This window comes from Grus americana, chromosome 5 (assembly GCF_028858705.1).
Source record: "Grus americana isolate bGruAme1 chromosome 5, bGruAme1.mat, whole genome shotgun sequence".
NCBI classification, from domain to species: Eukaryota; Metazoa; Chordata; class Aves; order Gruiformes; family Gruidae; genus Grus; species Grus americana.
The window spans coordinates 9,894,994-9,922,240 of record NC_072856.1 but is presented as its reverse complement, the minus strand read 5'-3'; the positions used below and the strand labels follow the sequence as shown (position 1 = coordinate 9,922,240).

Sequence of the window (27,247 nt, the reverse complement as noted above, 5' to 3'; positions counted from 1 at the left end):
CTTGTATTTATTCTTAAATAAGATATTTTTAAAGTATTGAATGTATTTAAAGTATTGAGTATTCAAAAAGTCAGTTATAAAAGAAGGGGAGGGGGCAAAAATCATTGCATCCTCAACATCTAAATTAGTATTACCAACTTACATGGAATGTAGCACAGAATAATTTTAAGGTGCATTCCTTTTCTGTAAATAAAACAACTTATCCAGTCACTTAGCTCATTTTTTCTTCCTTTCCCAAGACCGACTCGTATTGTACAAAACAAAATATGATAAAAGGAATAAAATAACTTGTCCAAATTGGATGACTTACTACATAGGTAAGGTATATGGGTATTTAAGCACCTCATAGACCACTCCAGGTATAGTGCTGGCCTCTTTTCACTCATAAAAGAAGAAAATAAATATTTGAGGTACTCAGTGTGGCAAAGCATCGACTTACAAGTTGTGATACAGATTACTATCTCACATAAATTTCCAAATTATTATTTGAAAACAAATTTTCTTTAGAATATTTTTAGTTATTAATATATCTGCTTTTGAACCCAATATTTTATATCATTTGCTACATCAAATATTGGTGAATGTCAATGCAGGTAACAAATATTCCACTCTACTCTTGACTGTCTCCTTTCGAATAACTTCCGTGTAACTTGTTTTCCACATAATGTTCTTTGAATAGCAGCATACAGCCCACAATGTAAGTAATGGTATTTATTTGAAGGTATCACTGACTGAAGCAAAAATGTAATAAATGAGTTAAGCCATGTTTAAAGAGAGGGCAGACTGGTAGAGAATCCAATAACATCTTTTTAAAAGGAAACAAGAGAGTTTGTAACCAGCAATTAATGACAATAAGAGACATTTTCATCTGAGCCCCGTGTTAACTCTTGAATCTGTTTCAGTTTGCAGTATATATTACGGTTCCTAAATTAATTTATATGTTATTTTATATCAACGTTTGACTGGTGAACTTCTAAGAAATGTACAATCTTCAAGCATGTTATTCTTTCCCGAGCTAAACACTACTCAACAGCATTAACCTTCCCACCCCTCAAAATAAGTAGTCCTGCTTCTGCTTTTGAGTTAACTACAGCACATTAGAGTCCTCTCAGATTCAGTCTGGAAAAGCAATCTAAGAAAACAAAGTTAAAAGTTGAAATAAAGTCTGATGAACATCCTCCCTATTCAGTGTCTCGGGTCAATTGATTCATTACATATTAATACATATGTAACATAAAACCTGAATATGCCTATTCATTGCACATTAAATGCGATAAATAGATTTTGAAATCACTATCTGTGATCTAGATATTTGAGAGGAGCTGTCTTAGGAAATGACACAGGCCAAGTGATATTCATATATGTGCATCCATATTTGTTTTTGAAAATACATACAATATTTGTACGTGTATTTTTCTGAGTGTTCTGCTGGAGTTTAGGTGGAAATAAGCAGTTGATATAATCGTAGCAACAGAGTTCTGAACTGAGGCTCCTAAACAAACAAAACCCCCCTAAAATGCTAATGCCAGAATGATGAACTTGGCATTGTCAGGTTTTTTCCTTAGTTTTTAAGTTGAAAATTTAGTTGAATAATTAAGCATTTGCAAGTCAAATGAGCTAGTAGGGTTCTTCAGCTTCAGTTGCTATATCATGCTGCTCCTTTGAACAATATTTACAATGCAACAAGAAAGAAAATAGGGGAAGATCCTGTGGATCCTGACAAATGCTGCTAATGAGAGTTCAGGCACTTCTTCAGCATTTGCAGCACCTCCTTAATAGGCAGCTGAATGCCACTGGCTATGCAGCCACCGCATTTTAATCACAGGTTAAGCCACTGCAGAGGAAAGTATTCACAGAGAAGTCAACTCTTCCCTAATTTAGTTTTTAGTGGTACTCTGACCCATAAAAACCAGACTTTGCTAAAGTCAATGAGAGTTTAGGTAATGTCTCCCAGCGGAGGAGGAGCCTAAGCATCTGTTCTACATGCCCGTCAAACAATCTGACATTACTGGTAGTAGCTCCTCTACAGTTTCTGTTACTTAACATTCTGCTCGTGTTGCTGTAAGACAGTTCCTGAGTGCATTAGAGCCACTCCTCAAATGCATCTGCTATGCCTCGTTAGGGCTTAGAGCCACTGTTCCAAAACAGAGTAGCTGCAAATAATAAGACTGATTTCTCTGACCAAAGTCTGGTGTTTTGAGTGCTGAACTTCTGCTGTCAGATGGAGTTTGTCCCTCAGTATTAGCAGCACAAGAAGAATCAATGTATCTGAAATGTTCATGTTTTAAAAATACTACAGTGATAGACTGAAAGAAAATAATTTGAAAGTAATTTCATCGCATCCTTCCACTGGATGAATCTCCTACAGGACAGTAATAATTTTGTGACGGCCGAACAGTATGATAAAATCTAACTGCAGGAAATGAAAAGGCAAGATATTTTAAAAGACTTTAAAATAAGCAAATAATGTCTAGCAATCCAATCATATTGTCTTGAACAGATGACACTTCCTAGTGACTTTTATGCCTGTGTACTGGAGAGCCAAAATTATTGCATACTGTCCAAATGAATGAATCTACCAGAAGCAACAGTTTCTCTCCTCTAGCATTGCTTTACTGCAATCCAGGCAGTTATCAAAGAGGCAGAGAAAATCTTTATGGGCTTTGATGGGCCTCTCAGTTATTATAGACATTAAAAAAGGTAGGAATTTTTGTTGATCTCATTTCTGCAAGATTTAGCATCAGAATTCACTGAGGAAAAACTAGTCTTTGAGTTAAACCTATTTTTTTTCTTGAAGGGTCTGTCTTCTGCAAAAAGAATTCTACCTTGTTTGAAGGTTTTCTATTCAAAGAGAACCTGATTATTGGATTTTACTGAAAAGTTGTTTTTCTTCCTGTTTTATATTATAAATGGAGTGTCTGTGATAATTGGAAGAAAATAAGTAGCAAGGCAAATTAAGGTAAATTAAAGGAAAGCTAACTGTCGAACTAACTGTTAAAACCTCAACTCGTCATTTGGTTATGCAAATTGTTTCATATCAATAACTGAGTAATTATTCAGAGAGCAAAACTTCAAAGACTCCCATACAAGTTAGAGGTGTGAAACCTCTGGAGTTCATTAAGCTAGATGAGAGCTAGCAACCTGGAGTTTTAAAAATCAAGCTGCCTTATTTATTATCAAACAGTAACAGCTGTCAAAAGCACAGGAAAAAACAAATTAAAAAAAGATATTTCCCCCCCCCCCCATATCATCTCTATTTGTCTATTACCAGAACAATCTGCAGTCCTCGCTCAGCTGCCAAGGTATGAGGGAAGATGGGAGACTGTCAGTAACTTCCGAGAAAAGGGGTTAAGAAAAGGCCTTAGCCACCAACCTTCTGCAGCTTCTCCCAGCAGCAGGCGGAGAGAAGCCCAGTTCACCCAGTAACAGGCACTGACTCCTGGGAATGCTGAGAAGGGTACCAGTATCCCTGACCGAATTGACAGAATATCACTCCTTAAAATTATTCGTCTTTTAGAATGGAAATGTTGGACTGGAGGCCACTTTAACTGGGGGAAATTCCACATTTCTGAGCAGACTGGAGATGGGTTCATGGACAGAGCGCAGGCTGCGTGATCAGCGTAGGGAGGGAGAAGTGCTTTTGATGCTACATTTGCATGGCACGGCCACGTGCAGTGTGCGCAACTCAACAAGAGGTTATTTTGTATGAAAACGATGTCCTAACAGGAGTCTGCTCAGTGCTGACAATTTCCGAAAGCATTTTCTAATTTTAAGTAGATGACAAAATTTCCTGCAATGCATCATACACCCCAGTATATTGAGACAGAATTTTTGAAACAACAATAGCACACGCCTGTCATCGTCTCTATGGCGTGACAGCACCACTCACATTAAACCACAAAGGCTGTTTCTTGCAAGAGAAACACCCATCTATCATGGAACAAAACTACAGAGGTTTAACAGTTTCTAGATGACGAGTGCAAAATTCTCCATCTGATTTTCACCGATCTTTAACAGCAGAAAGGACCTTCATTTCTCTGTGACAATGAGGCACCTGGCCTAGCTCTGCACAGAACTAATACAAGTGCATTAAAGATGTACCACAAATTCAAAAGAGCAATGCTAACCAGAATGGTTCACTAAGCTTTACAAGTCTACTGACAGAGTGAGTTTCCAGTAATTTTCCAGCATTTTCCTGTCCTTGTTACTAAACCTGGCAAAAAGCGATGTGACAAAACTTGAAAACTTGAAAACTGTTAACCACGCCACTATTTTGTTTTGACCCAAGGCTAAATACAGTTTCAAAATTATATTTTGCCTGATGTTCTAAACCAGGGACATTACCACAGTCATAAAAAGAATGTTTTGCTCCACACGTCTTCAATATCTGCCAGCTCTCACAATCCTCCAAACAGAAGAACCACACGTGGAGTAAGTGTGGCATAAGGACGGTGCTCTAATGATTAAGAGTTTATCCATAGCGCAATGGTATTTTCAAGTACTCAAATAAGCACAAATTTTCCTCTTCAAATTTTATTGCCTGACTGCATGAACTATTAAAAGTATGTTGAATCTTCCATGTTTAGGCCCAGGAAATAATATACCACTTAATATTTATTCATCAGAGCTTGATTTTGTAAAAGCGTGATTAACTACAATGGCTTTAAAATTATCTGAAGGTGCTTTGTACTATTCAGGAGGATACGTATTTTCCAGTATTTACAGGGACTATTTACATCAACAAAACAATAGTTGTTCTGATCAAAATGGAAGTGAAGCTTTTAGTAATAGAAAGAGTCATGACTTTTTTTTTTTCTTTTTTTTACCTTCATAGATGAATGTTTCTTTTCTTTTTGGTATCTCAAAGTGAACATTTCACATGTTTAGTTATTTTTAAAGCCAAAACATGATTGCTTAACAGTTACACAAGCAATCAAAACTTTTGCAATGTAATTCCAATTACAGACTACAGTAACTATTGAAATAAAATACTAGCTTACTGATGGGAACATACAGTGACTACGTTGTTTATATAAGCCTACAGAAATTTAGATTTGGGATTTTCCACACTTTCTTCAGAAGAATAAGAATTTGTAGAAACACAATTTATTTACTGTTATGTCAGGAAAAAGTTTATTTTCTGTTTCTGGCTTTCCTTTTAAAGTGAAGCGACCTCTAAGTATCTGCCTTATAAGTCACTAGTAAGATTTAAAAAAAAAATAAAATTATTTTTAAAGTTTTGGGGTTTTTTAATTTCAATGGTTGTCAGAAAAAAGGCATCTTTTAAATATGTCTTTCAAAATGAATGCTGTACTTTGACCTACATTAGTATCATGCTAACAGCAATTGATCATATGGCTACAAAGAGCAAAATGGCACAGCATTCAACATCAGTTTTATTTCTTATTAGAGAAGCATATATTTATTATTATCAAGTAATAAAAAAGAATGCAATTGTGATGAACAGTTTTTGTTTTGTTTTTTTTTTAAAGAAAGCAATACAAACTGTGAATCATCCTAATTACAGTTTCCAACAGAAGTTTATTAAACGATGGAAGCCACCCTAGAAGAGGTCTTCTGAACCCTGTTACATGAGATATTTACTGGTAGATAAAGCTTCCGTTTATGACATAAATAGACAACAATTTCTTTTTGGCAGAACTTTAGCATAGTAAACAGGCATTTCAAAACTTCTAATTACCAACATGCCAGAGATTGTAAATTATTATATAAGCTATATCTTCCAAAAGGAAAGGATGGAAAAATCTACCACTTAAGATTTTCAGAAGACATAAAGGTACCATAATTCACAATAGATATGTATGCACAGAACAATAGAGGAGTCTAACTCAGCAGACAAAAGTCTAGATATAAATTCACAATCAAGCAGCTTGATCTGTACAGAATTAGATTAAATACAGCATTAAAAACATGCAGTCAGGCTGTAACTAAACTAGAAAGCATGCTGGGACAGCGTTTACTATTTCACTGTTAGAACAATTCCAAAATCTACTGGAAATTTCTGTGGGCTTTGCACAGAAACCTAAAGGGCTTTTGGACTATTTGTAAGAACAGTGGCTGTACTTTTCATATTAGGAAATATTCGTATGGCCATAAAGTCTAAGTGTTCCTGTCTTTGCAGCAGAGAGAGGCTGCTGCCTCTGACAGCTGGACGGGAACTCAAATTCCCCCCCGGGGACTGAGGAGGAAGGGGCCCTGTGGGGATGTGGACACCAGTCACTGAGGGTTTGGTTAAGCAAAGGTAGACATCCCAGTTGGCCAGTTTCTTCTGGTTTCCATGAGCAACAACAGTAGTGGAAATATCTATAGTAGTACACGGCAAAATAATCTAAGATCCTGTATATGTTTTAATCTCCACCTGCAATGAAGGCCAAGCCATCATGTTTTCACTAATTTTTTAGCTACTTTAAACAAGCACAGACTAAACTACTCCTGCAGCAATCACAGCTTTCAAGTACAAAGCAGCCTTATTCTCAAACATGGTCAGGGGTATCATGGTCTCTGAAGCTTAAGTGTTCAGGGACAATTTTTACCCGTTCTGTCAAGCACAAGTGCTACGCAGTTGAACCTCCCCGGTTGGTTGGTTAGTTAATTTTAACTTCTGTAAGTACACAATAACAGATAATGCAAAAAGTAAAATTTTGAGCCTGTTTCAGTAAACACAGTAATAATTTGCCTAGCTCTATAACAAAAAGTAATCAATATACTGCAGATTCTTCTTTGTAATTCCGGTGATTTACCAGCTTCAGTCAGAAAAACCTAATGACCTCATTTTTCTATGGAAGAACATAGTGCTGTGTTACTAAACATGTAATGAAATGGTAACTATTCAACTGAAATATTGGAATTCTATTTCTCAGAAAAATCAATAAATCAGGATCAAGCCAATAATGAAATTACTTTAATTTTTACTCCTTATTATTATTATTATATGGATATGTTAAAAAAAAATCCAAACCAGAACTATCTTGTAAAAATAAACGTTTGCATAGAAACATAACAATAACTTATTTTATTCTGTAGACAGTTTCGGATATTTCAGGTTTCATCTTCAATTAATAAATTGTCTTCACATAAATTATGACATGTCATGAAATTTACAAGCATCTTACTGGAAAGCAGAACCTTCTCTTCTCAAAGGTCTGCAGGTATAGTCAGCTCTAACGTGAGCCACTGAAGACAATGGAAAAAGTCATCCCACCTACTGACATTGCAGAGAGCGTTAAACCAAACCTGTAAGAATGTCATCTATGTGTCCATAGGGAATAAGCAGAGAGTACAAACTGCATTTCCTGGAGATAGTGACAAGGTACGGAATATTACTGATCCTGGTTTTTAAAAAAATGGTAGCAAAATGACTTAGTATTTATCCTAAAACAATTAGGCAAAACCAAATGAGTTCTCTGAAGGTGTGAGATATTTAAATCAAAGAGGAACGGCTATGTCTCTATTTTAATCTTGTTTCATCTGCCTAGGATACGACATTTAGCATTACACTTTATTCCTTTTGATTCATCTTGTTTGTTTCTTTGTTTGTTTGTTTAAACACAGCAATGACAATACGGATGTAGAATTCCCCTTTCAAATTCTGTATTTGTTTCTGTCCAGGCATTTTATCAAATAACAGGTTCTAGGCAAGTCAGACTTTCTGAAAACAAAGTGAAAGAGTAAATTTATTTCAGAGATGAGGGCAGCAAACATTCTTTTGCTCACATAATTCCTTTTCCATCCTTTGTTTGTTCATTTACAACCCCTGAAGTATAACGCATGAATTATCCTATTGTGCACATCAACCACTTGACAGATTGTTTTAGTAAAACTCTTATGTGCTGTGACTTTCCTTCCAGGCTGACAGGAAAAGCTGAACCAAAAGGCTGATTAGTTCCTTTAAGTTCTCCCAGATAAACAAACTACAAAGCAAATTTACAGTACCCAGGATCATTCATGCAAAAATATCATACAGGTTCTTTACAGTAACAGCACAAATCAGAGCATTTGAAGGTGCTCAGTCAAGAAGAAAAGCTGCTGACGATTCAGCAGTCTGTCAAATGGGGTGCACAAATGTTCAGCTTGAGAATCTTTAGCTAATGACACATAATTGTTAGGGCACTTCTAAGCTAAACTCTGTTTAAAGAAAGCCTTTTTTTCTTTGTTTCAATCATGGACAGTAATTTTTTAGTAATAACATAAAAATCATTAGATAGGTGGGGTTTTTTTTCTTAATAAAACCTTAGATAATGCTAATGACAGAGACGCTGGTTACATAAACGTGTGTATGTATTCACCCAAGAAACTGCGCACAGAACCCATTAGACACATAGCAGATTTCCAAACCCAAGTCTGGGCTCGTAAGACGTGCGTTACCCGCTGTGGGCACGCTGCAGGCGAGGGCTATGGCCCCAGCCCTGCGCTGCCGCACAGAGGTCTGGGTCCAGGCACCAAAATTAAGCACAAAAATTTCCTTTCCTCTGTTTTCAAAAACCTCAAAAGTAGCTTGCAAGGGTGATTGTAATAAATTACATCCTCCCACCACCCCACAACAGAAGGCTGGGAGGATGAGAGATAGGGGAAATAAAGGTAGAATAAGAAATGGAAAAGGGGGAAATGGATTCTGAGGTAGATTGGGAAGTGTGGGGAAGGAAACAACGCTACCAAATTTCAAGGCAGGCAGGGATATTGCATGGGAGAAAGTGCAATTAAAAAAAAAAAAAAAAAAAGCCCGAATGAAATGTCAGCAAATTAGCTCCTGGCATTACTAGCTCTGCTCTCTTGGTTGTGGAACTTTACCTCAGTATCTCTCAAAAACATCAGTGCAGCTTAAACACATGATAAAAAGAAACAAAAAGTCAAATAAACTCAATAAAAATGTTATGACGTTTGTTGAAACACTGCATTGGTCTAGGTAATATTCGGTTACTACACTAGCTCATTGCTTGGATTACACTGAACCAGGAGAATGAGGAGAATTACTGCAGGTTTGATGTAATCAGACAGGCCTGATGTTGCAACGAACAGTGGCATTCCTTAATTTCACGTGCAATTTCAGCAGCCCCCAAAATTGAAGCCAGTTAGCTGTTTTATGTAATCTAAAAGTCACAATCACCTCTGATTTGAATCCAGCATATAAGTACATCTCCTTTTTGCAAATGCATGGCAGATAATGACAAAGAACCCCGAATTTGGAAAGCAGAGTTGTCATTTTCATTCTTTTCCATATTCCCTTCAACTTCACTGTCTCCTCCACCAACGCTTGGCATGACCTTTCACAACTGCACCTCTACCTGCACTTCATTCCATGCTCCCCCCATGCTCCTGCTCCTTCTGGACCAGACCTCATCTTTCTGTAGTTACAATTCAGATGCACCAAACCCTTATTTACAAAGTATTTGTGAAGACTGTGCAAAGAAATTCTCTCTTTCTTAGTACAAAGATACTAATTAAGCTGATTTTCTTTATTTCGTGTGAACCAACTATGAGAAAATCTTGATTTCCCCAGTGAGCGGCAAAAATGATAAATTATATGTGGTATATGGAATACTGTGCTATAATTTTAATCTATCTGGGTTTATATAGTATTGCTAGGATAAAATCCAGCCACTTCTCAGCAAAGATGTAAAGGCAAGTTGTCTAGGATCGAGGCCTGCTTTCTATTCCCAGGTATGCCACGGGTTTATTACAGGATAAAGAGAATAACGTACCCATCATCACATCTCCCCACCATATTCAACATGTTTTCCCCTTTCATATTCCTTTACATATCCCTTTAGTATACTAAATTATAAGCTGTTTTTATTTTATTTTTCTTGGATTTGGGAGTTTCTTGTCAAACACACTAGCTTTCTTGTACCATGATTATGTACACTTAAGCATGACAAATCAGCAAATGAAATTTAGAATGTAAAGCCTTTCGCTATGCAAATTTTCTTGTGGGCAAAACAGTCTTTGAGGTTGTTCTACACTGTCTATATAAATACAATTGAATACTGTTTCGTATCTCTCTATAATTCTGCATATAATTTAAGTGTTATAGAGGAGGCCTCAAAATACTGTCTCTTTAACACACAGCAGTTACCAAAAGTGGATATTATTAATCAACACTGTCATCTTACATACTTTTAGTTTTGTCTACGTCATATTCAGAAGTATCAAATATAGAAAAGATCCAAGCAAATGTAGCAAAAATTATTGGATGTACAGAGAGTTTCTTACATGTGTTCGATATTAAGGAATAGATTATTTTCTCTGAAAAACAGATAATTAAGGAAAGCATGCTTATGATACATAAATAATGATTAATAGGGAAAGACTTTTTTGTTCATTACTGAAGTGTAAAGTACTATTTTCCATTCTCACTATATTTATTTTGATTTTATTGTTAAAATTTGTACCTTCTAAAAAGAATGGGCATTGAATGCTCGAAGCAGAAACACTTCTATAAAATTCCAGCTGTTTTGCAATCTTTAATTCTCAGTACATCTGGCAGAAGCAGAAAATTTCCTGGGAATACATTAAAAATATTGCATATCAATTAAATACTAAGTCACGCCTCTCACGGCATGCTAACGGTTGGCATAGCAAAGCAGGAACATGAAATGCCCAAATAAGCCCTTTGGCTCCCATTTTGCTGTCCCTTGCAGTGTGTCCCTGTTACCCTGCCTGGCCATTCTGCCTCGGCGTAGGCCTCCTCCTCACTTGTACCACTTCACCAATTTTGGGAGGGAAAGTCAGGAAAGCGGAATCAGCGATGTCTCTAACATTTTTCCTTCTGCTCCTATCTTGCCTGTACAAGGTGATAAGCTGCTGGGGGCAATTTCTGCCTTCTCGCCCATGTGGAGCAATCACAACTACATATTATATATGCACTTACCCACACACATACATCTACATAACATTATATATGTAGCTTTATTATATGTAATAATATCTATATTCTTTCTGTCTTATAACTGAGCTCAGTTTCCAGTGAGTCCTTAAACTTCATGGAGGTAGATGTCCTAATAATAATCATCACTGTGTCCTGGTATATTTTATTTGGTTGCTTGTTACTTGATGTAACAAAATGAAAATAATCTATAAACTATTTGAAAGATTGATTTCTGTTCAGCTGAATCAATCCCTGTAAATTGATACACTGTAAAGGCTCTTTTGCCCTGAAACCATAATCCCCATTCATCAAATTTTATTAGTGCAGTTCTGTAAAACTTTCCTGCTCAGCAACAAAAATCACCTCACTCTCCCGTAAGAGCATTTCTAACTTGAATGAATCTGCAGAAAATTGCAAATAAGGTGCTTACCAGAAAAAAAACCCCAAAACAACAACAACATACTATAAACTAAAAATCACCACTTCAAAATGGAATACAAAATACTGCTTGCTGTCTTCATGGTATTCCTTTAAGAAACTCTGAGTGTCTTCATGATTAAGCCTGGAAAGATGAATTTTACATTTCTACCTCTGATTTACGCCTGGCACGACATATAGATTTTCTAAATTCAGAATACTGCAACTTGTCCTTTCACAGACAAAAAATTTTTGCCAGAGTAAGAGTGAGTTTCGGAAGACAGGCAGATCTCCTAATCTCCTTAACTGAAGATTAGCCACCAAATGACATTCACAGACATTGTCAATGACAAATCATCCACAGGCCAAGGTAGGATGCATTTTTTTAAAAATATGCACTGAATTACACCTACTTGTTGTCGAATTTCTTCTTCCATCTTTACTGGGGACCCCAACTCTGCAACTTGTTTGACACCTTCACTAGCATATCCTCCGTACTCCCAAAGGATGTAGTTCTTTGAGTGAGAACTACCAATGATCGCAGACCAGTGGTTGGTGCGTCCTGTCAGGGGGACGGAAAAAAAAATCAACCATCAAGACAGCCTCAAAGCATAATTCCTAACTTTTTTTACTAAAGTGAAAGGTTTGAGGTGCCTAGTCTCCACCAGTACCAGGCTTTTGCATGTGTTGCACGCTGTCAGTTCTCACTACGTCAATACACCGTATCATTAGAGTAATGAGAACAAGCCAGTGAACTACAGAAATAGAGCATAAAGTGTCAGTAACTATTGGATATAACAACACAGGCGGACACGGTGAGAAAGATCATATTCTGGCTAATCAAGCAGCCTCCCAAACATAGACTTAGTATATTTTTTCTTCACAGAAGACTTCACTTCTTCAGGAAGCTAAAGAATACTTTAATTTTAGGTTTCCATGTAAAATATTTTTGAGGATGAAACCTGCAAGGGAAGACATCAGTGGTCACTCAAAGATTTAACAGCAAGTCATTTGCTTACTGAGGGATACTGGTTTCTAACAGTCCACTGGATTTGTGTTTGAGTGGTGACAGCACATTAGCAGCAAAAGGTAGATATGAATGTGATTACACTATCATTAAACTTTATAGATTTTTTGTTTATAGCTTTGTGCCCAAACACCAGGCACAGAACTATAAAGGGCTTACGGCCAGAAACCTCCCCCAGCAGCCTTCTGCTGAAACAGAGGTGAAACATTTGCTTTCTACGGGCAAATGGTGCCCAGCACTTCCTCCAGGAAACTTTTGAAATACTGGTAAAGAACTCCTCTTGTTGGCACGGACATAGCTGGTTTTTCTGCTTCTGCATACTTAGATTATACATGTACCATGTCTCCTTCCCCCACCCTCACCGCAACCATTAGTAGGGGTTCCCTTTAATTTAGGAAGGAAGCAACAAAGTGAATTTTGGTGCTTCTATATTCACTGAGTTTACTTGCTCAATTTTCTCATCATGTAAGAGTTGTAGAGCTAGGCAAAAAGATTCCTGTTCTTGTTTTGTCTTCTTGAACATAAAAAGAAAAAAATATACAAGTTTAAAGAGAAAATGTTTGAGAAGTCTGACGGAATTGAAAAGACAATGGAGCAGAAATAAGGAGTCACAGAAGTCCCACAGCACTGGAAATAAAAATGAATTCACTTCAGTGTCAAATAACACTGCAAAGATACAGGTTTAAAGGAAAAGGATGAGAAAACTAACTGCTCACATAAGCAGACAGTCTGGTAACAACGCGAAGACTGTAGGAGATGAGGGAGACAGAATGATGGAACGAGACAATATTCAACGTTTTTCTTTGCAATGCAAAAGGTAGAGAGTAGCAGTAAAAACAGTTGAAAACTAGAATAAATGAATGAAAAATGAATAATGAAGTAAACAAAAGTAATGCAAATTTAAGATGTGAAAGGTGGGACAACGAAATTGAAAAAGACAGTGTAGACAATTGAATAGATAAAGTCAGATGCAGGAACCTAATCACAGGAGAATAGAAAATGGATTAGAAATAAAAAAATGAACTCCAATGGTAGGGGGAAGAAAAAGCTAGAAAAGTGTAGCAAGCAGAACAAATAGATGAGGGAGATGGCCTAGGAACACAGCAAACAAAGTCTCCATAGTTTCCCTAGTGCTAAACTTGGACCGAAATACACGTACTGAGCGCTGAATTATAGTAGGCTTGATGTTTTCAGAATCTATTAAAGCTAATCAGTACTTGAGACCCAAATGGAGAAAAAAACAAAACTAAACCTCCTCCCCATCCAGGTAATAGCTGAAGAGACTACAGTGTCAGAAGATGGTTTCTTGATCTAAGGTCTAGTAATTGATCCTTAAATATACACTGGCACCTTGTCAAACCACAGAGAGATACTGTCATTCAGCTCCAGTGACGGGACCATCAGCTTTGCCCGTTCTTTCTTCCTAACACACAGGCCTAACTATCTCACAAGTCATAGACAGCAGCTTTCCCTGAAACACAGTAAGTGACACTTACTGAAACTTACTGAAAGAGAAGGTTCTACATAGCCCCTACAAAAGAAAAATGTATCACTACAGAAAGGAAACTGAGTGCCTTTAAGTTTTTAGTAAAATGTATAATGTTTTACGTGCTCCAAAGCTTCTCATGCGCCCTATCCTAAAGAGATCAAGAACATCTGATGTCTTCGCAACCAGAGCCCAATCTCTTCCACTAAACACCTCTCCCTAAAAATATTGGCTCTGCAGAGAAAGCAGCTGGCCCACCTACTTGCCCAAACAAGCTGGTTGAAGTATGTTACACCTATCCTACACCTTCTACAAAATCTATACATTTGCAAACGCTTCACTCCTCATCTTGAACCTCCCATTTTTATGAGAACAAAGAGACAACTCAATATCGTTTCTTAAACCTTTTCCTCCAAACATCAAAGAAACTTCTCTACATGAAATAATCTGAGCAGTGCAAGGCCAGAGCAATGTTGCATCACCAATGCAATGTCACTATCAAGTTCCTAAGACAGCAGACAGAAATACTGACAACTTTCCAATGGTGTTATTTCACTTCCTTTCAATATGAGTAGTGTCTCAATTTAAACACTCACCTATATATTTTTGCACAAAGATCAAGGTGTCATCGTGAGAATGTATCCTCTGACACATTTCATATATGTACCATATCAAATCATGACGCAGACCATATATATTTCTGTTATCACAAATGGGTGATACCCAGAGACAATAAATGCTTTTAAGCCACAGGGCATATGTAAATATAAATCTGACTGGCACAATGTGATAGGAAATTTAATAGTTCCCCTTGAGCCAGATTTAATAACAAATGAAATACTCAGCTTCCACTAGTCCTATTATCAGGAGCTGTGATAACTTCCAAACATTACCTGATAAACATGATCACTTTTTTTAAGCCTTAGTTTTCAAATCAATTTAATTATTTTTTTTCAGTCTGAGATCCATGAAAGCAAAATTGTTTTAAGAATTAGTTTTTTAACCCTTTCTACAGCTGTAGTATGCCTCTCTCCATTCACTCTATGGTTGCCACACTCAGAACAAGATTGTGTTGCAGTGGTTTCATTCTAAGCAATGGTTTATAGAGTAGGCACATCTGATAACTCCTAAACAGACAATACACTTTTAAATTTAATGGAATGAAGCTATTTTAATTGCACTGGTATAAGAAGTGTAAAATTATTCCTAATCCATGGCATCTGTGAAAACCTCAAAATAGTTTCCCAGAAGTTTTGCACTGTACCTTCCAGAAACATTTTTGTGTGATAGCAAAAGAAAATACTTTATTTGCAAAAGCAGTTCTTTGGAGAAAAGCTAAGCAACAGAGTACATATTATTTATAGGTTTTTAAAGCAAGTCAGAAGATAAGTTAAAAAAAGACACAAATATAAGTTTTACGATCTGCTTTCTATTTCAACCCTACTCATGGTATAAGAGCAAAGCAGAATTTTTTATGTGATGGCTTGGCAAATAGTGATTTACCACAGTCCATAATGAATAGAATTTTATTTTAATGTAATTACTGCAAAAGTTCAATATTTTAAAGAATAATCTTGCTGATTAGTTTTCATTTTTAACTTCATTACATCTGGATGAAATTGTTTCTCAACTTTCAGAAATTTCAATGTAAAATCTTATCAGCTGTTATTCATGGGCTTAATCCTGCTAGCATTATATGGTAATTTTTTAAATTTTCCAGGTTTTTAAATAAAACATTAATGTAATTCACCACTTTGTAACTGGGGAGAAATAGCAGTCTACAGAGTCCACTATTGTGGCAAACTATTGCAAGTTGCTTACTTTCAGTTATGCACCCATACTCTTAATGTGTTCGCTGACTGGGAGTTAAAAGAAAAGGCCATTTATCTCCAATATTACATTGTTCAGTCACACTAATTTCATAGTTTTCAATCAACTTCTCATGCCCTATTTCTAACCAGCAGCTGAATCCATACAAATAATGCATATAAAATGTGACACTCAGCAGATATATAAATCATCCAAGAGCCTAAAAGAGCATTCCTGTAATTACTGGGTTTTGGCTTATTTTCTCTCTCATGTATTATGCTGGCAAATAATAATTGAACAATGCTACATTCAACTTAAAACATATGAGAGACTCAAGCGATATTGCTTAGAGTGTTAAAATGGTGAGCTGATTGACACATAAACCATATTTGAATTATAATGATATTCTGACACTGTGAGAATAATATATTAAAAAAATTTGACATATAAAGTCTACATAATAAGCATCAGCCACAGACAACATAACAAAGTTTAAAGACCAGTAAATGTGATTCACATTCTCAAATCATTTCCTAGCCTTTATTGCCACAGACTGTGGAGTCAGTAATGAAAGAGCAGATGCATAATGCACATGTTTTTCTAATGTTAGCTTTGTACAGTTACTTGGGTTATTGCAACAAGAATACTGATTCTGTAGTTCTGAAACTTTAAAAACCCAGAGAGGCAAAGCTCAGAACGTATATTTTATCTGTCTATTCAACCAACAAAGGCGACAGAACATTCTAAGGTCTATACAACTAATGTCTTGGGCAGCAAGATTCAGGGCTCATGAAAACTAACTGGAATCTTTCAAAAGACTTTGAAGGAAAACATACTGGCTAGATCGGCATGGTTGTAAACTCCAAATTTTACTATGTTGTCCATCCTTTGTGGCCCTTTTCTTAAAATTGCCTTTCCTGGCTGTAAAATTATAAGCCAGTCTAACCTTATCAAAAAGAAAAAGAAAAAAGGAAAAAGTAACTTTTCTCACTACAAAGAAATCTTGAAAATGTGATCTCATACACACCTCCATTCAAAATGTCAAGTAAATCGATAGAATTCATTTGTCATGTATAGCATTCTGTCCTGGTTTCAGCTGAGAGGGTTAATTTTCTTCATAGTAGCTAGCATGGGGCTATGGTTTGGATTTGTGCTGGAAACAGCGTTGATAATATAGAGATGTTTTTGTTCTATGGACCTATTGTTGAGCAGTGCTTACACAGAGCCAAGGCCTTTGCTGCTTCTCACGCTGCCCTGCCAGCGGGATGGCTGGGGGTGCACAAGAAGTTGGGAGGAGACACAGCCAGGACAGCTGACCCCAACTGACCAAAGGGATATTCCATACCATATGACGTCATGCTCACTTTATAAGAGGCTTGGGGAAGTGGAGGAACTAGGGGGGATGGTGGCGTTCGGAGTGATGGCGTTTGTCTTCCCAAGTAACCGTTACGCGTGACGGACCCCTGCTTTCCCGGAGATGGCTGAACACCTGTCTGCCCATGGGAAGTGGTGAATTAATTCCTTGCTTTGCTTTGCTTGTGCGCACCTCTTTTGCTTTACCTATTAAACTGTCTTTATCTCAGCCCCCGAGTTTTCTCACTTTTACTTTTCCAATTCTCTTCCCCGTCCCAACGCAGGGGAGTGAGCGAGCAGCTGCGTGGTGCTCAGCTGCCGGCTGGGGTAAAACCACAACACATTCGCAGAAAGATCCATGGATTTTCAATACTGAACGTTAGCAGTATTGCACACATGTCGTAATTTACACTGCTGAGCTGTAAATAAGTAATATGTCATACGACAAACTCCAACCCTCTTCACAGTCCCTATATGGTACAACAATAGTAAAAGAGTGATACTCACGTGGAAAGTCTTTGGGGTGTGTTTTTTCTGACCAGTTTCCATAAAAAGTTAGCCTGTATTTGGCAGTTCCACAGGCACAACAATCTAAAATTGGTTTGTCAGTCACACCTTCTGAGGCTGAGTCTGAAAAAGCAGCAAAGTACCCATTGATAACGGTTACAACTCAAAATCAACAGGTGACAGCAAAGTTGCCATAATAAATACTCCAGTAAATAAATCTGAGTTAAACCTTTTTTTTTTTTCTTTATCTTTAAGTTGGGCTACACTAGACTAAACTAGAATCCTGAAATACCTGGACTATGTTTATAAGTGGATGTAATGATTTAAATCTACATTTTTAAATAAGAAGGCATCACTATTTCAGTCGTCTTCAGATTTAAAATGTGTTTCTTTCTGGTCCTTATCTGATATGGACGAACCCTCAGCTGACCTCAAACCACAATAGGCTTGAAATTTCTGGACAGCCAAAGCATGTAAATTCTCCAGTGGGATGCAATAACCAACTGCAATGCTTAGATTTAGGAAAGGACGATATAGCCCAGGATTCAGTAAACTAAATGCCATGGAGACCAATGAGTTTCACACGAAGACCAGGTAAAAAGGTGAGAGTATCATATCTAGGGGAAGGCAAGGAAGATTGTATTAGGAACAGTATATGTGAGAAGGAAGAACATAATTGAATAGGAGATCCCAAATTTGAACCTAGATGAAACTGTTCAAGGGCTTAAAATTTTAGTTTGATATAATGAGTTAAGAGAAATAAGTAGAACACGACAAGGAGGTCAGAAAGATCTTTTACTTTACCTTACCTTGTTCACAAATTTTTTTGGTGAGAGAACCCTCGTCTTGAAAATAAATTATGCGCTTCTGCACAATACTGGCTCTATAAATAAAAAAAAAAAAAGAGGTTTAGATATATTTATTCCTTAAAGGAAGAAGAAAATGCATGATAAAGTAGCAAAAGGACAGAACTGGACTACTAAGACCTAGGCATATTTCTGTCTTCTCACAATACATATACACAATAAAGGACTACAGATAGGATATTTTTATTTCCACTTGCATTTGAATTTCATTAGATTTTACAGAAACTGGGATCTTTAGAGAAGTGGTCACAGTAATATGGTGAGGATCTGTGCTCTTGAAATGCATGATGGTCAACTGAATATTTAATATTTCCATTATATTTTATATTAAAATACTGACATTTTATTCAATTTCAGAAAAATAGCACAGCTAAAGCAAGCAGCTGTTTGTAAGAAATTACATGGCATTATGGAGAAATAAATACTTCTGATATATGACAGCAATTCAGTGCAAATATCATGTAAAACAGAAGTTTGAAAAAGCTAGCATAAGCTGAAGTCTTTAAAAGCAATTCAAAGGTTCCAAAAGACAAGCCACTTTAAAATTAATTAAATCTAGAATATTTTATTCAGATTTATAGTTCAAACAAAACATAAGTTTAAAAGTCTCAGTTTAGCAGGGGACAGGAAGGTTGAATCTTAAAACAATATAGAGAAAACCAGAGTTACTATGCAATTTCTTTTTTGCAGCTGGAATTGTACAGCTGGAATTTAGCTGATTTTTAGCCTCTCATATGAGAGACCATAAATTGAATTTTGTGTCAGATATCTTCAAGTCAGCAAAGCACCAAACCCAAGTTCTTCTTGCACATTTGTATCACAACCACCATATGGTAAACGTCAAAACCAATAATCAACGGGAAAATATATTCAAATAAGTCAGATGACCCCTTCCAGTCCTAAATAAACTTAACTAGATGCTTTGAGCATTTTTTAACTATAAAAATTTAATTCACATGTAAACTTTATTTTCTTTCTATAAGAAAACAGAATTTGGTTAAATTCAAAGGCATTCTTTGGACAGAAAGTTTTCTGAAGAGAATGTGCTTTGGGACCTGGCACTTTGTTTACCTGTAAGGGAGCACATTCTTCTAGCAATATTTCATACCATGACTTGTATTTAAAAGTCTAAATACCAAGGGCCAGATTCTTGTTTTACCTCAACTTTGCAGTCAAATAATTATCTTGATCTCACTAGAGTTACTCCTCACTCATACCAGTTGAAGTGAGGAGAAGAGTAGTACTACATATGCTTAGAAGTGGTGTCGTAGTGACGTAAACCTTTCTTTGACAATGAACCACCCCATAAAATTATCAAAAATAAGATGCAATTTTACTGTGCTTTCTTTGCAAGATACAAGGGCAGAGTAGGATAGGAAGGAATCCTTTGTTTCACATTATAAAGCAGCCAGGAAAATAACTGGGTTTTGTAAACCTCTTAAAGCTAGATCAGACTGGAAGGGGTGCAGAAACTACAGCTTGCTCTCATCCTTAACAGGGCTGGCATCTTCTAAAGGAAGATGTGGTAAAGGACAATACAGGCAACCAAGGCTGTGAAAAACCAGCGTGAAATAGAAGAGCAAGACTAACTTTTACAAAAAGCAAGGGCATGATCTGCTACTATTTGGTGAAGGGGAACTCCTAGGCCTCATCTTTATAAGGGAGAGTTTACACTAAGGACAAATATGAGCCTGTAGCAAATAAGAGAAAGTGAATGAAACCTAGAGTTACTTAAATCTGTCTTCTGTTAATATGAGAACTGTCATGGGACAATTTAAATGGTGCCAGAAGAGACTGACCAAGTATGTGAGAAGCAGAATGAAAGCTTTCTGAGAAATCTTTTTCAGGGTTTCTAACAAGAAACAAGGGGAAAAAATAAAACAACAAAACCACCAAAACAACTACTAGCAAGAATATGAGCCCAATGGCCACCCTGTGACAGTGGCACGCCAGCTTAGTTTTTCCAGCCTTCACATTCAAAACCAAAGACAACTTTAAAGACTTTTTGGATGCTACAGAATAATCAAGAACCAATACGTTCACACAGACTCAATGAAACACATACAATTTTTGATAGACCATCAATCATGGTTCTTCGAACACTGTACCGTAAAACTGGAAAAAAGTCACGTAGGATGATTAATAAAATGTAAAGTAACAGCAACCTGAGCTGAAATGTACATGCAACATCACAACTGACTTATTGTCAAGATGCTTTCATTTCTCATACACTGGCCAACTACCAGCAGCCATTTCCAGGACTGATACTAGGGCCAATAGCATCTTCACTCATGTCCTGGATGAGGGGGTGGAATGCAACCTCAACAAGTTTGCAGATGATACTAAATTGGGGGAGTAGCTGACATGCTGGAGGGTAAGGCTACTATTTAGACAGGCAGATCCCGACAGACATGAGAAATGGGTTGATGTGAACCCCATGAAAAGTCAAGGGCAAAGTCTTGTACGTAGGACATAATGATGCAGTTACAACAGTACAGTATAGGGCATGTGCTAGCTAGAGAGCAACTCTGCAGAAAAAGCCTTGGAGGTCCTGGTGGACAAGCTGACCATGAGCTAGCAGCATGTCATTGCAGCCAAGGCAGCCACCAGCCTCCTGGGTGGTTTCAGCAAAAGCATAGCAACCCTGTCAAGGAACGTGATTTCTTCCCATCCATTTGGTACTTGTGAGACCATATCTGGAGTATTACAGACAGTTTTGGGCTGCCAGGTTAGAAAAAGACATTGCGTTACTAGAGAAAGTCCACTGAAGGGGCATCAAAATGATTAGAGGAACGGAGTCCATGACATCTGAGGAGAGGCTGAGAGAAGTGGGTTCACTCAGTCTAAAGAAGAAAATGCAAAGGAAGGATCTTACTGCTCGTTGTCTTCAACTACCTATCAGAAAGATACAGAAGAGGTAGAGCCAGATGCTTCTCAGAAGCATATGGTGGTAGGATGCAAGGCAACAGGCAAGTGGGGACACAAGAAATGTCATGCATATACGAGGAAAACCTTTCTCACCATGAGAATGGTCTAAGTCATGAAACACTGGCACAGGCTCCCTAAACAGGTTGTGCAATCTTCACCTCTGGAGATACTTAAAAATTGATCGGACACATCCCTGAGCAACCTACTCAACCTACCTGATGTAACAGCACCTACTTCAAGCAGGCAGGTGGACTAAATGACTTCCAGAGGTCACTTCCAACCTAAATTATTCTATGATCCTATGCCTTAAATATCATTTTAAAGAACAAGTTTTCCAAAGCTTACTCAAAAAAACCCCCAAACCCCACCAAAAGACCCCCAAACCCTGCCCCCAAAACCAACAACTTAGAAAATTCAAACAAGAAATCTGCTGCTTGATAAAGGAGCGTCCAAATCTGCAGATAACAAAGATATTACGAGTATTTAATTTCAGAAGTAGTTATTTTAGAAATAAAATGTAGAAACATTGTTTGAAGCCTGAAATGTACTTATATTATTCTTTTTGCTGCAGTTAGCTTGTCACTGTGAAATGTCAAGGGAACAGTTCCTTTTCTAATAACAAAAGCTTCACAGCTTTCTGAGTCATTGGCTCTTCAGTTGTGCTCGGAATTATATATGGAGCCAATAATCTCAATAGGAGGGGTTTTTACTGATTCCAAGTGGAACAGGATGGTATATTAGATGGCTGCATAAATACCAAAAGCAGGCACACAACTTTACAAATACTCAGACAGAAACAATGTTAAATTAATTTTAAAAAGTTCATTATTTTAATAATCAGATTCTAGATTGAAGACAGAGCAAAATATCTAATCAGTGTATTTGCCGAGTTTTTATCACTACCTTTTGTTCCCTTATTATTTTAATTTTTTTACATGTTTTATTCCTCTATAAAAGTTCTGATTTGGACTAGAGATTCTTTCCTTTGGATTTGAGGCTTACAAAAACGGTTTAAAAATGGAATGGCTAACTTTTACAGAGAGGTAAGAAAGCTTTTAAGAATTTACACAAGGTACACATCAGCTTAGTCTGCATAAATCCTTCCTGCCACTTCCAACATCCAGTGCTGTCTGAACTTTATGGGAAGGGGAGGTACGATTGCTTTCCCCTTCATATTAACAGATTTAAGCGGATCTTTAATTGACTTATTTCTCTCTTTGACTGTCAGCATACTGTGGAATAAAAAAGGAAACAACTATGACTCCAAAAATCTGTTTGTTTCCCATTATCTTCAAAGTGATGCTTCTGGATTTGTGTTAAAGCTTTTCCATCACCAAACTAAGGAGCAAAACCTGATGTCACAGGCATATATACACCTAGCAGCACCTGGGTTTATTTATTAAAAAAAAAAAAAAAAAACCTTTGAAAAATGTTACTTATTATTTCTGTTTTGTAGTTCTCTCAGCAAAATCAAGGAATAGCCGGTAGCTTCTGTAATATTTGTTTTGGCACTACTTCAGAATGTTGTAGGTTAGATACAAGCAGGTCAGAGTCTCTGTCCTGTCTCAGTTTGGTCAGACCACATCTGAGCACGAGGGGAGCAAGACCTGCCCTGAAAGACTTCCCTGCAATAAGAAGGTCCCTCTGCAGCATCCTGCTGTGAAAACTTCTACCAAAGTCACAAAAATCGCATGTTAACAAACAGGAAATGTCATAAACCATAAAAATTCAGAGCAACCTTGGGAATGCTCCAAGTCATACCAGAAACAGAGGGGTTTTGGGTTTTGTTGTTGTTTGGGTTTTTTCCCTTTCTTCCATAGAAACAGCTTTAGATCATCTTCCTTACTCTTTTTTTGTCAAATCCTAGCATCAACAGAAATACCCCTATTTTAAATTGCCTCTGTGGGTGTAATGATGTGACTAAAGTAGTAAGGAAGAGGATCTATAAGAATTGTTCCTATGACATTTTTTAAGCTTACATCAAAACCATTAAGTACAATATTAGAGTTACATTTTAATAAAACAGATTTTGCCAGAGCTGGTGAGGATATCCTAAGTTTCACCTGCATATTGAGAAATAATCATAAACTACTGGATTCCAGATGAGAAACCTTTTCTGCTCTATATTACTTATGAGTTAACCTTGTCTTGCCCTTCCAGCTGTCAAAGTGATTTTCTTTAATTATTCCACGTCTTACTGATTTAATCACATTATTATAAGTTGTTTTCCACCCCAGGAAGGTACTGAGAACAATTACACTTAACAGGATGTTAAATTTGTTTGCTTTTTTGGTTTTGTTGTCTTTTGGAGAGAAAGAATTTCTAAATGTACCATTTACCTTAGCACTAGAAAGTAAGGTGAAAACCATGTATTTACATCTACTGTAATTTTGTTGGTGCTAGTGGATTTTGTAATTCTAAAGCATTATTCAGGATGTTCTCATGTTATTCATTTCTGTGTTGTCTTAGAAAAAAACAACGCCGTGTTTCTGTCTGTTTTTCTTACAAGGTCAGGAAACGTGCAAACTCCTAGAAGTTTACAAACATCACTTACTTCTCTTTCTAATATTTGGGAGACTCTTTCTAAAAATAATTAAAATTCCTCTGAAAGCATATAAAACCCTTTAGTCATTAGATGCCCCGCAATTTTGACACTAGTAGGGTATTTGACAACTACATTCTTGTGCTGGTTTTGGCTGGGGTAGAGTTAATTTTCTTCATAGCAGCTAGGATGGGGCTATGGTTTGGGTTTGTGCTGAAAACAGTGTTGATAACACAGGGATGTTTTCGTTACTGCTGAGCAGGGCTTACACAGAGCCAAGGCCTTTTCTGCCTCTCACCCCACCCCACCAGCGAGTGGGCTGGGGGTGTACGAGGAGTTGGGAGGGGACACAGCCAGGACAGCTGACCCCAACTGACCAAAGGGATATTCCATACCATATGATGTCATACTCTGCATATAAGGGGCTGGGGAAAGAGTAAGGAAGGGGAGGATATTCAGAGTAATGGCATTTGTCTTCCCAAGTCACTGTTACACGTGATGGAGCCCTGCTTTCCTGGAGATGGCTGAACACCTGCCTGGCCATGGGAAGCAGTGAATGAATTCCTTGTCTTGCTTTGCTTGCATGTGCAGCTTTTGCTTCACCTATTAAACTGTCCCTATCTTAACTCACGAGTTTTCTCACTTCTACTCTTCTGATTCTCTCCTCCATCCTGCTGGGGGTGAGTGAGTGGCTGCATGGAGCTTAGCTGCCAGCTGGGGTTAAACCATGACAATTCTTCAAAATAATTTTCAACTAGAAAAGTCTTCAGTCTCACCAAAGAACAAGCTCCATCTACACCAGAATCTAATTTTGTCATCAGCCATCATTGACAAGGGTCAGCAGTATTAAAAACTTGCATGAAATTCCTTCTTTCTTGATGCCGTACTTAGGAGCTAACACAGATGGTGCGGTTTCTGTTGTCATTTTGTTGGTTTTGTTCATTTGTTTGTTTTGAAGTATGCTGTTAACACGGTTTGAGCAAACCAACCAGACTTGATATTTGATGTTGGACAAAACACAGTAATATTAATGTGAAGTTTATCAATGTTGCCATAATTCAATATTTACATCCCTGCATAGTATGAGTGCTTTTTCTCTAATAGATTAGTCAGATCAAAAACAATAAAAGCTGCTCACTTCTAAACAATTCAGTGCATACATATACACCAGAAATTCCTCTTCAGTTTTAATTTTCAACACTTCATCCATACTGTCAGAAAACATAATTGAGAGAAACCCCACAGCAAGAGCAAAGTACTCTAAAGTTGTCTTACAAATTTACTTTATCTTCAAAATCCTTTCGGTTGTCCTTCATATCATACTCGAGTCTACCATCACACACATACACGGGAGCTCACTGACTTCAGCACTGATTTGGCCATCATATATAACACAACAAAAAGCTCTAAGGGAAAACACAATTATATATGCTGCTATCTTGTATTTGTCCTCAGAAAATCCCTCTGTTCTTTGCTTGAATGGCCACAAGACATAAATATTAACTAACAAATCCTAAAGTCAAAATGAAAAATGAAAACAAAAAAATAAAACTTACAAAGCATTGTTTAATTTCTGCTCAGAAGGTCTATGCAACCTGTAGGACACTCATCCACTTGCAGAGGGAACTCAAAGACTTGATTCATCTGGGTGTTCAAGAGAAGCAAGAAAGGAAAGAGGAAACCATGCCCCCGTTTTCAGTCTGTAGCCTGCTTCACCTGCTATGCCAGGATGTGGCAGAACACAAAGCACCCAGGCAAAGGTCACATTTCACACCCTCCCACACGTGCTACTCCTCCAGTCCTCACAACTTGACCTCTGTTGATTTTGCCATTATTGCACAGCAAGCGTGGAGAGCCATGACACAGTGAAAAGCATATTTGCCCTTTTACAATATTTCTTTTAATCTTTATATTGTACACATATTCCCCTTCCCTCTTCAGCCACTTTCCCCCACTCCAGGTGGGGGGATAAGAAAATCCCCATTTTTCTATATGGTATTAAAAAAGCAAAATAAGTAAAAGTTAAACATCAGCATGAGTGCCCAGTTAATGAAGCCTGAAACAAATTTCTCAAAACTTTAGAAAAATTGTTCTAAATCTTTAAGATTCTTAAGAGATTCAGGAAGGAAGGAAGAGAATTTGTAGATAAAAACAAAAATATCAGAGCTGTCATTCTCCAACTATTGTTTTGGAAGAAGTGTCAACTAGCAATATACTGAAGTTATATTTTAATGAGTAAATTATTTGCTTGTATAGACAAAAATTGTATGTCAAGAGCAGCATCCTAACCAGGTCCACCCACTTGTAAAGTACCGATTGCTGAGTACTCAGTAGCAGGAATCCAAATTGGAATAAAGTATTTGATGTTTTCAAATCCAGAAAAATCACCTCATTTCAGTTGACAGGAGTCTGAAGGTTAAAGCGTCACAATTAACGGAACAAATTAACACCCACTGAAACTAAGCGAACTTGTTTTGCTATTAAAATGCTTAATACTACTTCTTAAAAGAGACGTTAATATTTTGAATGTATTTGCCTAGGGAAGTTTAATTTTGATGCAAGTACTTTAGTACTTGAGGTTAACTCTGACACCACAAATCCACTGGAACTGGATCTGGAAACATCAGAAGACACTTGCCATCTCCTTAGTGCAGCTGAGACACGTTTCAGCTTTCAAGAATTAATACCTGTAACAACTGAATCTCTTCTACCTGGGCTTTTCTAAGAGCTTTTGCTGACAGCTGAGAGTGCAGCCTACTGAACACTCCGACAGCTGCCAGGACGTACTGGTTCTTTGTGCTGAAAGATATGAGTGCAGAGAAATGAAAGAAAAGAAAGGACCAGTAAAGATAAAAGGGCCGAGATCTGTAATTTTTCCACTTTCCTCAGTCTGAAGGGACAGTATATGGGAAGAAGGCACATTCAAATTGCATTTGAGAAATAGCTGAAAGACCACCCTGCTCATGCAACACATAATTATCACAGAATGATCAAATTAATCCAGGAAATTATTCTACATCATTAGGGAGGTTTCTACCAAGCTTCTCCTCTTTGTTCAACATCTGTTGCAACAACTTTGTGGCTTAGGACAGTGTTAGGCTAGTGTCACTAGTTCATGCAATGGTTCTGGTTGCAAAAATTAGTTGCAGTAAGGATTTGCAGCAAATATTGTTGCAAAACTTTGGTATGTAGATTTTTGGAGAATGCCATGTCAGCGAACCTGTACAGCGGGGTTTTTGCTTTTCCTGCTTCAGTCCTAAAAATGCCAAATTCAATATAACCTTCTTGTGTCTGATTAGCTGCCACACCAGTACCACTGGTAGCACTTTTGCTACAAAAAAATCAAAAAACCAAGCTGGCTCCAGTAACCTATGAATACATAAAAATATCAATACTGGAGCTATACACTTCAGTTTGTTTGGGAATG

The 27,247-nt window shown here is 37.2% G+C and overlaps 1 protein-coding gene across 1 annotated transcript in view; it reads right to left on the bottom strand.

Moving 5' to 3' along the window:
* Positions 1 to 27,247, bottom strand: part of SPON1 (spondin 1) — a 205,990-nt gene that overhangs the window by 121,742 nt on the left and 57,001 nt on the right. Inside the window, exons 4-6 of the mRNA XM_054827814.1 lie at positions 18,294 to 18,367; positions 17,485 to 17,607; positions 11,716 to 11,864 (exon numbers count right to left, since the gene is read on the bottom strand). Of these exons, the coding sequence (XP_054683789.1) occupies positions 11,716 to 11,864; positions 17,485 to 17,607; positions 18,294 to 18,367 (346 nt within the window). The remainder of the gene's footprint in view (positions 1 to 11,715; positions 11,865 to 17,484; positions 17,608 to 18,293; positions 18,368 to 27,247) is intronic.